The sequence below is a fragment of the Pan troglodytes genome, chromosome 15, assembly GCF_028858775.2.
Source record: "Pan troglodytes isolate AG18354 chromosome 15, NHGRI_mPanTro3-v2.0_pri, whole genome shotgun sequence".
Lineage (NCBI taxonomy): Eukaryota > Metazoa > Chordata > Mammalia > Primates > Hominidae > Pan > Pan troglodytes.
In genome coordinates, this window is record NC_072413.2 from 73683185 (window position 1) to 73696617 (window position 13433).

General features: G+C 37.2%; 1 protein-coding gene across 50 annotated transcripts in view; it reads left to right on the top strand.

Moving 5' to 3' along the window:
• TTLL5 (tubulin tyrosine ligase like 5) overlaps nt 1-13433 on the top strand; it is a 297856-nt gene that overhangs the window by 68345 nt on the left and 216078 nt on the right. For 28 of the 50 annotated variants that reach the window (XM_063793745.1, XM_054666137.2, XM_063793747.1 and 25 more), the window contains exons 13-15: nt 2983-3064; nt 4635-4696; nt 5841-5935. In XM_063793745.1, the coding sequence (XP_063649815.1) occupies nt 2983-3064; nt 4635-4696; nt 5841-5935 (239 nt within the window). Of the gene's footprint in view, nt 1-2982; nt 3065-4634; nt 4697-5840; nt 5936-8208; nt 8251-13433 lie in introns of all 50 variants that reach the window. The other 22 variants (XM_063793768.1, XM_054666135.2, XM_063793742.1 and 19 more) reach the window with 1 other exon arrangement.

The window sequence follows — 13433 nt, forward strand, 5'->3', positions numbered from 1 at the left end:
TATTAAAAGATGAGGAAGTTGATTATGCTCAGTACAACCTACTCTTTACCTTTTAAAATCTTCAATGCCCATAGAAAATACCAAATACCAATAGTAAGTTTAAAAGGTTCTTTAAGGACTCTAGTTGCCTGCCAAGGACCCAAATTATTTTTCTTAAGCTGAATTGATTGTGTTCAAAGAGGAAAACCTGATACAGAAGCAATCTTTCCACCCCATTCCCCCCACCAATGCCAGCCTTTGAGGTGAGCTGGGTTTTGCACTATGTTACAATGCTGTCACATACCAATATATTATTTCTTCTCCAACTCTTAAATGATAGTAGGTCCAAGCCTGGTATGTGTACAGATGTAGTTAGATTCAAGGCTGGATTTTTTTAGTTTGGGCACCCTCTCTGTAGAGGTTGTTTAGCAGTAACAAGATTTATTCATCCAAATGAAAATTAATTTAGCTTTTTGAAGGATGTTTTCTCTCTAGGTCATTTTCCCCCCTCATATTTCCCAGAATATTGGTTCTCAGCCTGTCAACTGAGATTCTTGGAATTTGCCTCTGGTTTGGGGAAATGGTTAAGTAAACCTGTAGCTGCTTAATGCAAGATACTTAAATAGTGGGTTTCATTGATTGTTAATCTGATTTGAATTTGTCTTCATTTGTAGCTGATTCTGTAAACCTGATCAATATGTGCATCAATTACTATTTTCACCCTGTTCTTCTTACTTTTAATAATATTACCACTTTATGAAACAGTTGAATCCTGTGCTTCAGCTTTTAAACAATGAAGAGAATATTCTTTTTCTTCAATCAAATGTTGTATTCTCTCTTGCTTATAAAATGTTTATGTAGACTTGTAGATTTTGCAAGTAGATTTTTCCTTTTAAATGCCTTATTTAGTGCTATATCACAGATGATTTTTTCTCAGGTTAAAGGGGCAATATTCTAAAAGATTACTGAAGATTAGATCAGCTATTGAGAAGAATGTATTAGCTGTTAAAAGCTATGAATTCATTACGAAAAGAAGATAGATGAAAGAGCTTCCTTTTCTTTACATTTTAATGTATAGGCAATGTATAAATTTGGTATAGTTACTTGAAGGTGATCCCATCTCAAACTCTTGTATAGTTTGTGATGATTTTTGCAAATTAAATGGAATCCCATATAATTACTATGGAAGCCAACTCATTCATGGAAAATTTTCCCTAGAGGATTTAGAATATGAATGTCTGAGTTCATACTGCCATATATCTGTAAATAGCATCCAGATATTGACAGTGGTTAATAAAGAGGCTAAAGGAAACCAAATGATGCCAAAGAAATCTCAGAGAGAGAAATGATTTCCCCAAGTTCCACAGTGTAGAATCATGGGGACAACTAAGGTCTCTAGATTCCCATTCTAGGATTCTTTTTTTTTTTTCACCCAGGCTGGAGGGCAGTGGTGCGGTCTCAGCTCATTTCAACCTCCACCTTCCGGTTTCAAGCGATTCTCCTGCCTCAGCCTCCTGAGTAGCTGGGATTACAGGTGCCTGCCACCACGCCCAGCTAATTTTTGTATTTTTAGTAGAGACGGGGTTTCACCATGTTGGCCAGGGTGGTCTCAAACTCCTGACCTCGTGATCTGCCCGCCTCAGCCTCCCAGAGTGCTGGGATTACAGGCATGAGCCACCACACCCGGCCTCATTCTAGGATTCTTAATACATCATGTAACTTCAGACTCCCTGTGTTCTAGAAGAGAGTTTTGGCAGCCATCTTTTTAGAGTCTATTTTTTTGTTTTCTGAGAGTATTGAGAAATTTAAAAATCCTTCTTGAAGCAAGGAAATTTGTATCAGAATTAATTTCTGGAAAATACCTCGTTGTGTTCTGTGGGTGTGAGCTCTGGTCTGTGACCTCTGATCAAACAGTAAGGAAGGTAGTGTGGTAGTGTTTACTTCTAGAGAAAAAATATAAGCAGTTTTTTTGAGGGTCACAGGATGGGATGTTTAGGAGTGATGTTTTATATATATATAGATATAGCTATAAATATACACATATACATACACACACACACACACACACACACACACACACACACACACACAAAGGACTGTACATTACCGTGATTTTTGTAGAGGAAGTCTCAGTAATAATAAGAAGGGTTTCAAAGTTAACCTCTCATCCCTGAACTTGTTAAATGAAACCAGGCATTCTGGGAAGAACACTTGCTTCTGGGTCTTGCTTTCTCTTTGCAACAGTTGGGAAGGTAGAGAAAGAGAATCAATACAGAATCCATAAACTTGATCTCTGGCTCCTACCCTTCTTAAATAATATTAGTAGTGCAAGATACCTTGTCACACCTGTGCTCTGCTACCACTGATTTCTCTTTCCTTGTCTGTCTTTTGGTTCATGTTGGGCTAGTGTGTTTTATTTTCTGTCTTCAAAGGGAAATTGAAGCTGTAGGAGAGGGGAAAGAATAAATACATTTATATGTCTTCTTGACCTAGGTTGCAAAAGCAATATCTTGGTTTAAGAAAATGTGATGGAAGGATTCTAGAGAAATGCCTTCAGGAGATGTTTCTGTTTTCAAAGTTGGCAGGGAGGGATTGGGGAAGGGAAATTCAGAGAAGGCCTAAAGCAGTGTTGGTATTGGTTGTGCTTGTTTCATCCCTTTCCCCACCTCTTTTTTTTTTTTTTTGCGCCCATAAGCACAGCAGAATCGTGCTTGTTAACTATTCTAGAGTCAGGTCGCTTTCTATGTAGGATTTAGGAACATCAATAGACACTGCATGATAAAAACAGTGGAATTTTATAGCATTGTTTTCTTATTCCTAGAACTTGATTAATTTCTCTTGAACTTGAAAGATTCTTGAAAGATTCTCTGCTTCTACTTCCACTTGCTACTTACACTCAGTGAGTTTCTAGGCCTGGGAGTTAATGAGATTGAGTCTTCTAGATCTTTGTGTAGTTGTGACATGGAAAATGATCTTGTGTATTGTGTTGTGTTGTATTTCTAGAACTCTATGGCTTTGACGTGCTCATAGATTCTACTCTGAAGCCATGGTTGTTGGAAGTGAATCTCTCTCCTTCTTTGGCCTGGTAAGTCAGTTCCATCAACTACAAAAGGACAAATCTTCAAGTAGTACTTAAAGCACTTTTTTTTTTTTTTGATCATTTCTCTTGGCACTAGGAGACTGTTTTTTTCCTAGTTATTAGGTGGAGATAACCAGACTTTCTTAAATCAGCTGGTTTATGGCATAATATCAAAGTGCATATGACAACCATGGATCTCTGTCTTCCTAGTCAATTTACAATTCTATCATTCCTGTTTATTAGGTTTCTAAGGGATGATTCTTGCATTCAGTTTTATCCCTGTAGTTTTTTTAATAGTAGGTCTTCTATTAAGGGTAAAGAAATACATAAGGTATTTCCTTCATTACCGAAAGTTTTACAGGTTCAAATCCACATACACTATAAAGGTATAAACCTGGATCTAGGGCCATGTGGATAATATGTGGTCCTTTTACCCTGTCTCATGTTTAAAGTCATCCAAGTTTAAAGTCAAAAACTTCAAACAACTTAAAAATCTTTTTTTTACTAACCTATTGTTTAGAAGAAAAGAAACATATTTTTCAATACCAGGGAAAATTCTTATTATATTTGCAGCTACAGCCAGAATTTCTGTTCGCTGTACACTTCTCTAAACTGAGAACTCTAGAGATTTATGCCAAAGACCACCCAGCTGCTGAGTTTTTAAGGATGAGAGATATTGGCAAAATGCCAAGGAATCAAATAAAGACAGATTGACTACTTTTGGAGTGGGAGTTTGGCTTAACCTCCATAGTAAGGTGTAGAGCTAGATATTACAGATGCTTCAGATGTTATGCAACTTTCGTCAAGTCAGCCTTTTGTAGGTTGCCCAGTAAAGTATATTATACTATACTTTAAAAGTGAGAAATCCCCAGAACGAGGCACTGAGTATAGCGGCCAGAGCAGTTTGGTTCATGGAGGAACACCTCAGCACTGAAGCCACCGTGGCCGTCACTGCCGCAGGGAGGCCTCTTGCTTTTGGTCGATGTTGTTTTTGTTTTCATGTGGGTTCCCGCCCATCTGGTGAGATTTTGGTATAACTTGTATTTTTTTTTTCTTTTTTAGCCGTATTTGCAAGCCTGCAAGCCTAAGAAATTTGTTTTAGAGCAGACAATAAAGACTTTAAAAAGTACCAGTGTGGCCAGAGTTGCTTCTCTTGCGTGTGAATGTGACTTGACTGTTGCAGCAGCAAAAAGTAATTTGAATGGTGGTGGACATACTCATAAAAGAGCATACTGAAAATCTGAACCTCTAAAATCCACAGTTTTAATGAAGTGGTATTCTTGACTTGTGCAAATTTTGAATTGCACAAGACCTTCTGGTATAAAGAAAATTGCATGTTAGAGAATCAATGGATGGTGCTGCGTTTGCATTACAGAGGACGAATTTAACACCAGGATTTCATTTCTCATATTTTTGCCCAGGATTTTTCCCCCACCGCCCCCGTGGATTTTATGGGCTTTATGTGTTGCTCTTCATTGACATTTGGAAACTTTGCTATATTGGGACCCATCAGAGGGCGGCTATTCTGTTAACCTACACACTTATCAATTGCTCTTTTCTTTCTCTGTTCTGTTAGTGATGCGCCTCTGGACCTAAAGATTAAAGCCAGTATGATTTCAGATATGTTCACTGTTGTAGGTGAGTAGTAGTATTTTCTGAACTGGACTCACATAAAAATTAACCGGAGCGTCCATTTTATCAGACTCCATAGGTTTTGCCAACTGGCAGGTCCTAAGCCATGCTGAATGGTTTGTACTAAAAAATTATATTTTCAGGGAAATGTTTATATGTTTCTACGACACTTGGCTCCATCCTGTCCTGAGGCTGAACCACAACTAAGGCTGAGACCTGAGGCACAGGAATTAGGAGCTGAGGAAGAGAATTAGCAAAGATCTGGAGAAAGTGTATTTTTCTCCAAGCTGGGAAAGTAAAACCCACTGAAGAAGCCTTGTTGCAAAGGAGACTGGCTATATTTCTGCTAGACAGTCTCTACTGGTCTCAACGTGATCCCTTCTGTAGTAGTTATAACCAAAGCAGCCCAAAGAAGAAATCTCATTTTAAGTAGATAAGCCAAAACTTTGAAGTGGAGATGGGCAGTCAGGTGGGTATTTTGTGGGCTTGTTGGGTTTTTTTTAGGTACTATAAAAAGACATAATAAAATATATTTGAAATGAACTAGTACCTGATGTACCAGCAAATGCTATAAAACTTAGCTACTCTATTCTCCCTGGATGGGAATCTGCTTCTTTTTAGGAAGTAAGTGAAATTAGCTGAAGTCCAATTTCCAAAGCCATAGATAATCTACAAAGCCAATTTTGAAAGTTGCCAATAGACCACCTTCTGCAGTTCCAGAAGTAGATCATGTAACAGGATGAGACTGTTCACTTGCTTTTGTAAAAATAACTTTATTTTCCAGTCATCATCCAGGTAGCCACTTTAAAGTAACTTGTTTTTATTAACAACTGTGTGTTTTAAAATGGTAATTTGCAGTTACTCTTAAGTTCTTCAAAAATCTACATCTCTTTCTCACTCAGAATCACATTTCAGCTACCCAACCAGCAAGGTTAATTCATCTGGAGATTTCCCTTTTCTTCTCTCTAGTTATGGTGGTTCAGAGTTCAGAGGGTGTGTGTGGGAGAGTTGTGCATTATGCTCCTGAGGATAGATCTCTGTGATATTTATGACAGTGAAACTGAGTTTGTGTATCTAAAGAAAAGATGCAGCCAGACCTGCTAATTTCTTAGAAAATGGCAGGTTTTAATGTTGCCCATTCCCCATTCAGGATTTGTGTGCCAAGATCCTGCCCAGCGGGCATCAACTCGGCCAATTTATCCCACCTTTGAGTCTTCCAGGCGAAACCCTTTCCAGAAACCTCAGGTAAGCCAATTCCACAGCAGGGAGCCTGAAGGAGGCTTACTGGGAAGTGGCGGCTGATGTAACTGTGGGAGCAGAAGCACTGTGGGTATGAGGTCACTTAGAGCAGGAGAATTTGGGGATCACTCTAGACGGGAGGCAGTTATATTCAGCTGTGGCTAATAGCTTATGCTTTCAACATTTTCCAAGAAACTTACTCCCTGTTTTTTGTTTTGTCTTTTCTCTTGGCTTCTTTTTTTCATTATCTTCCTTCTTTCTGTTTTTAAAAATCACGTTTTTTCCGCCTCAGATTGATATGCTCAGAAACAAGGCACAGAAAAGGAGCCTATTAATTCTTAGTCATTACTGCATTCTTTCTGATCTTCAGACTAGCTTTGTAAAGAAGATGCTTTCTTGAAATAGTATCTTCTCTACAAGTAATTCTCCTCAAAGGACCCTCCATGATCATGAGTTATTGAGGCTAAATGAGATAAAAGCCCAAAGAAACTTATACTTGTCTAAAATATCATTTGATCAAGCATTGCTTCGGTCTTTGTGTACTCTGCATTTTTGTTCCAGTTAAACCAATCAGCTGATCCTTCTATTTACTCATTCCATCATCTTGTCAGTCCCTGTCTGTTTTGACCCTGCTAATTTTCCACTTTTGTTTCTTGGCCTTTAACATTTCTTCTTATTTAAAAAAAAATCCACTTTGCTCTTCTCTTCCCATCTGGTTTGATTGCTTTGCCTGCTCAGACATTTTGGAAGTCTTTTCTTATTAAATCCATCATCACCTTTACTTTTCATTTTAACATTTATTTACTTGTTCTATATTACATTGTTTTGCATTCATTGATTTGTTGCTTTTAAATTGTTCTGTACTCTCCTGCCAGATTGTAGGCTCTTTGAAGGCATAAGCAGCTTTTTCTTCCTACTCCCCATTTTCTCTTTCCTTTTCTTCTCTCCTTTTATCCCTGCCCCAACTCCACTTTAACCCTTTACTCCCCACTTTTTTCCTCCCTTCTTCCACTCCCATTCCTGCTCTTGTTCCTTTTGCTTGCTAGTCTCATTTGGAGTAGTGCTATTTTCTGTTTGCGAAACCCATATACTATTATTTATTCAGATAATTTTTTATTGGAACAGGGTTTTCAAACTCAAATGCCTAGAGGGCCTGCAGGCAGGTAATATAAATGAGTAAATAGAGGCAGGCATAAAACAGCCAAGAGTGATATGACTGAGGTAAACTGGAGAGTGCATACCTCATCTGAAAGGGATGGCTGTTTTACTAATGTGCTCTAGCTAATTACTATCAGGCATAAGTGTGGGCCAGGTGTTATGAGATCTTCCTATTGTCAAGAGAAATCAGAAATCTTACTTTTAAGTATTGGCAGCCACTTCATTAGAAACAATACTTTGCAGGCCAAGCATAACATGTCTTTGAGCTAGATTCAGTCTATGCCTATCTATGACCCCGTGCTGCAGAATTATTCCCTAATTAATGTTGGGATGTGGAACAGGGTGTACTGTATTTTAAAGGCTATTATCTTGGATTAGATATAAAATCAGTTACCAGGGTTGTACTTGATCAGTGCATCATCACAGATCAAAGGGTTTTCTTTAATTTTTAATAAGAAAAAGTAGAGGATTAACCTAGGTGTACTAGAAAAACTTAATTTAGGCAGTCACATTCCTTTGCAAATTGTTTCCTGCAGTATCTGTGGCAAGAACCACAGAATTATGTATAAAGGATCATGAACATTTCTGTGCAGCTTTAACACAGTTTCTGCCAAGTTTCACTTCTAGAGGTAGCTGTATTGCCAGTCTTAAATGAATTGGTCCCTTTTCTTAGTTTGCCTGTCAGCTTTATTGGCAACTCTTTGCAAACTCTAGAAAATCTGTTCAATGCTTGTTTTGCCAACTGGTAGGTAATGGCATGATTACATCCATAAGCAGCCTACAGGACACTTATATAAAGGCTAAAGGAACTGTAGATTGGTCATGTGTACTGTGTGAAACCAGTTTGTCAGGTGGACTAGTTGACTTCAGGATCTTCAGTATCTGGTAGTAGGATTGTGCCCTCAGTGGTGAGAAGTTGAAGCTGGAATATATATGGCATAGGAGAAAGCAGTGTGAAAGATAAATGTTCTAACCTTCCAACCACAAAGTGTAGGGCTCTTGCTTTTGGTTTCTGCTTGGAGATTATTTTTTTCCTTTTTTATATCATAGATCTAGGAGATGGAAAATGTAGGCATATTAGGAGAAGATAAGGGTTTATTCCATTTTTCTGTCTTTTATAGCGTCCAGTATCTGCACAGTTTCACTCGTCAAAGGCCAAGCAGGTAAGTTCTAGATCTTTTGGAGACTTCATTCAAATTTTATTTTCATTCTCCAAATGGAAAGTTTTTTAGCTTTAGTTTTTCATGGTACATATTTTTATGTACCTATTTTTTTGCGCAGTTTAATAACAAAGTGAATGAAAATAAATGCATAGAAGTCTTTTTGGTTATAGGATATAAGAGTAGAGGATGCAGGAACTTAGGGATCCTCTTTTCCTGATAGTGATTATACTGAGATGGAGACAGTTGAATTTAAATGAGGAACAGGGGCCTGAAGGCATATCTATCACTTTGACCAAAATAATCCAGGAAGGAAATTTTCCAGTTCACAAATGAACTTCAATTTTTTTTTCAGACATCTTATGAAACATACTGTTGTCTATAGCTTAATATTGGAAATGTTTTCACATTGGGTGTAGGGTTGTATTTGAGTTCCTTAGCAGGTGACATTTCAAATATGTAGTGATGTGCAGTTTATAAATCTTAGAAGCTCTGCCACAATAGTGTCTCAGATGCTACCTTTGAAATACAAACATCTTTCTTTCTGAATGATCAGCATTTGCTTTCTTACTGTTTTTGTTAGCAGTGTTTGAGATTAACCACTGCTTTCTTCTGCACAGATTTAAAAAATTCTTTTTGAAGTAATAGGCTAGCAGTGGGGGTCCTGTGCCTGCTATTTGATGCTTTAGTATGAGGGATATAGATATTCTCATATATAAACGTGTCACTGCAACTGTTGTTTAGCAAAAAGCTCCAGTATATTTATTTTGGCGTTTGTACTCTCTGATGCAATTTCTGGTAAGCTTGAATGCTTGACGTGTAACTTTTCTTAGCTACTGTTTCTGATAAAAGTGATTTATATGGTTTATGTGAATCCAAGAAATGAAAAATAACTTACTGGATGCCTTGTCTAATATTTAGTAACTGATTAATGTGGCTCTGTAGTATGAGTTTTGGTGCTTAGTTGGTGGAATTCGAAACTCTATAATATGTAGTATTTTATATTTAGTAAATACCTAAGTATGCTAGTTGCTCCCATGGCAGAAAACAAAACAAAATAATGCTGTTGACTTCAAAGAGCTTATATTCTAAATATATCTGGAACTAATGTACTGAAAGGAGTACATTAGGAAAGGGGTACTCTTTCATAGCCTGTGGCATTTGACTGTAAAGAAGTGTCTTTGATATGTAATTCTAATTTATTTTTACTTACTTATTTGAGACAGCGTGTCACTCCATCACCCAGGCTGGAGTGCAGTGACGCGATCACAGCTCGCTACAGCCTGGACTTCCTGGGCTCAGGTGATCCTCCCACCTTGGCCTCCTGATTAGCTGGGACTACAGGTGCACACCACCACGCCTGGCTAATTTTTTGTATTTTTGGTAGAGATGAGGGTTTTGACTTGTTACCCAGGTTGGTCTGGAACTCCTGAGCTCAAGCGATCTGCCTGCCTCGGCCCTCCCAAAGTGCTGGGATTGCAGGCATGAGCCACCATGCCCGGCCTTTGATATATAATTCTAATCTTAATTTCTCATTATCAATTTTAATTCCATTACATCTAGTTGCATTGCTTGAATTACCATAGGTTGTAATAGGCTTGTTGGAGAGCAAGACCTCTCTTTAGTAGTAATGTATCTGAATACTTGCTTATGTGACATAAAGCTTTTCTGGCTTTATTCAGCCAGCTTTATACATGTTGAATTCTTTGACTTTTATTGTACTTTGCAATGTTCTATTTTGTCATTGTCTTTCTGTTAACGAAGCACTCAACTTCACAGTATTTTCATTGGAGCTAAGTAAAAAAAAAAATTTCTTTGTTCTGACCAGTTAGACTGTGTCAAGCTTTCTTTTTCTGTTGCTGTCAGATTGTGAATTCTTAGTCCTTTGCCCTTTTTCTGCCTTTTCCTTTTTAAACCATTATCTCTATATTTCTCCTTTCTCTTTAATGTCTATGGTTCAAATTTTCCACTCACCAGAAATTGTATGACATGGTACTGTGGAAAGGATATGGACTTTTACAGTCTGATAGACCTGGATTCAAATTTGAGCTCTGCCAAAAACTAGCAATTAGACCTTTGGGCAAGTTCTCTTACCTCTCTGAGGCTCAATTCCCACATCTGTCATATGGGGATAATAATATATACATGAAGTTACGGTGAGGAAGAAATGATAAAATATAAGAGGTAAAATATTCAGGATAAGTGCTAGACATGTAGTTTACACTAAGAAGATTTACTCCCCTTCACACTTTTGAGTCTTTTGATTTTCTCATTGTCAAGATCTCTTGTTATTTTGATATTCACCTGTTTGTAGTCATGTTTTCACATTTGCCATCATCCACAAATGCTATTTTGTTTTTCCTTCCAGACGTTAATGAAGATTCTAAATAATGCTTAGTTAATACCCATTCCAGAAATCACTTTCTAACTTGATTCACTGCTATTTATCTTGCATTTACACTGTTTTCAGTGTTTGTTGATGTGTTATATTCTGGCACTAACCCCCAACTGGAAATATAATTTAGAATAAAAATTTTGTGAAATTTTCTCAAATGCTTCTTTAAAATCCAAAGACATTTAATATATTGCTATAGTTCCCCTTTTAAAAATCTTGTCCTAAAAATGAAACTTTTAAAGCATGTTTTAAAATAAAGCATTCTTCATACTATTCTTCATAAGCCCATTATCCTCTAAGTTATTAGGGATTTTTTCCTTTTAATATTTATTCCATTATTTTACTAGGGATTCAAGTTAGGTTTACCAGGCAGTAACCACCAGGAGCATACTTCTTACATTTTTGAAGATTAGTACCTCATTTGGTTTTTTTCTAAACTGGTACCTCCTCAGTTCTTCATGATTTTTCAAACATAATTATAAGTGGTTTGGGTAAGTTTTGTTTGTTTTTAAAGCCAATTTCCTTAATAACAAGATGCATGTCTCTCAGACCTGCTGGCTTACATTTATTCCAAATTTCTAGATGCTGTTACACAAGCCTACTTACTTTCTCCCCTCCACCTGCCAATTTCAAAGTATACCCTGATTATCAGTATGTTTAAACCTTCTCTTAGAAGCCATTTTTTTTGTCCATTTCCATTCAGATTTATTGATAATGTGGTCTTTTCCATTTGTTTTCTTTCATTTGATAGCATTCATTTTACTTTTAAACTTGATTTTACCTTTTGTTTTTTAGATGGTAAAATGTATCACATATAAATTGAGCTATTTCTAGTTCCTTTGCTTTTAATGAAGAATTCCAAACTTTGTAAAACTGCATTGGGAGATTTTTATTCTTTGCATGTGTTCTCTGTCAAGCAAATTTTATTTTTGCCCCTCAATTATGACATATTCTTAGGATATCTTGCCATTTTTCCCCATTCCACATTTTGTTAAGTTCTTCTCATCATTGGTACTTGCCAGCTTTTTTTAGGCTGAGAGTCATTTTCTGATTCAACATCTGTTTCTTACTACTTTGATTGAGTGGAGACTGGTGGTTCCTTGTCTCAATAATTTCACACTTTCAGCCAGTTGTTCCTTAGCAATGATGGTTAGATATGTAAGGTTTCTTCTCTGGGAAGATTTCTGAATCGTAAGTTGTACTATTGACAAATTCATCTTTATCCTTGGTGCCTGTTGCATGGCAGAATTCTTGACAGTAATTTGACAGTTTATAATTTATCTGAGCACTGGATATCTAAATCATGTATCTTTTAGCCAGAGGCAATGGTTCTCCTCTCTAAGTTCAGAGGACCTTACTTCCTTAGTGCATTCAGTCAACTCATGGGAATATGTGGATTTATTATATCTACCACCCAGAGAATGTAGTTGATGTGCCCAAAGGCAAAGCTACAGAATGACTTGCGTTTGGACTATTTTGCCCTTGTTTTTGATAGTCTTGGTGGCCTTTCAAATCAGTCTGATTCCTTTTTTTTTTTTTTTAACTTTGCTTTGTTTTTAATCTCCAAGTGTGTCTCCTTGACACTCATAAGCATTTATTTTCTTTTTTTCTGTCCATCTTATCCTTTCTTCTTCCCTTCTCTCTTTCTCTACCTTTTCTTTCACCTGTGTCTATAACTCAGGTCACAGAATTATAGACCTTTCTCAGAGCTCTTAAATACCCCAACTAGAAGCACAGACCTGAATTCCTACATGCCTCTACCCGACCCCAAACATTCACAAATAATGTACACAGTAGCTAGACCTAGAATTGTAGGCTGTAACAAAGGAGTGGTTGTGAATGTATATGGGAGACAACTCTTTGAAAGTGATTGGCAGAGAAGTTTTAAGAGTTTTGGGGTGCTAATTCATTGGTTACAGAAACCACATTAGGTTAGTAGGAGAAGGTTGCCACATCATTATCTCAATTTCTAGAAGCCAGGAATATTAAAAAAACCATTAAAAACAATACCCAGGAATTGGAAGTTCTCATTAGATGTCATTCAATAGTGATTTGACCCCTGTTCTTTTAAATACAGCCATGCATTCCTTAATCTGTTTAATAGTTAATAACTTTTTCTTTAAGTACTTTTAATTGACCTTTGATATAGCTTTTAGTTTACCAACCTTCTAAGTAGCATTCTTTCTGTTCTTAAATGCTTAATAAAGATACCTATTTTTATTATATCATTTAAATGAATGTTTGTTTCTTACTCTCTCTTTACGTAATTTGAGATTTGAGGCCCTTAAATAGTGTCATGTAAGAAAGCTACTTAACTGTAGAAGACTGACTGCCAGTGGCTTTATTGTTTTGTTTTTTGTTTTGTTTTGTTTTGTTTTGTTTTTGAGACAGAGTTTTGCTCTTGTCACCCAGGCTGGAGTGCAATGGGGCAATCTTGGCTCAGTGCAACTTCCGCTTCCAGGGTCCAAGCGATTCTCTTGCCTCAGCCTCTCACGTAGCTGAGACCACAGGCATGTGCCACCAAGCCCAGCTAATTTTGTATTTTGAGTAGAGACAAGGTTTCACCATGTTGGCCATGGTTGGTCTCGAACTCCTGACCTCAGGTGATCCACCTGCCTTGGCCTCCCAAAGTGCTGGGATTACAGGTGTGAGCCACCACACCAGGCTTTGCCAGTGGCTTTATGATCAGAGACATGCTGTGATGGGTGAACTAGGTAAGTATTTTTTGGCAAACAATAAGTAGCGTGTGATCAAGAGAAAAGTCATCAAACTATCCATTTAATATTTTTGG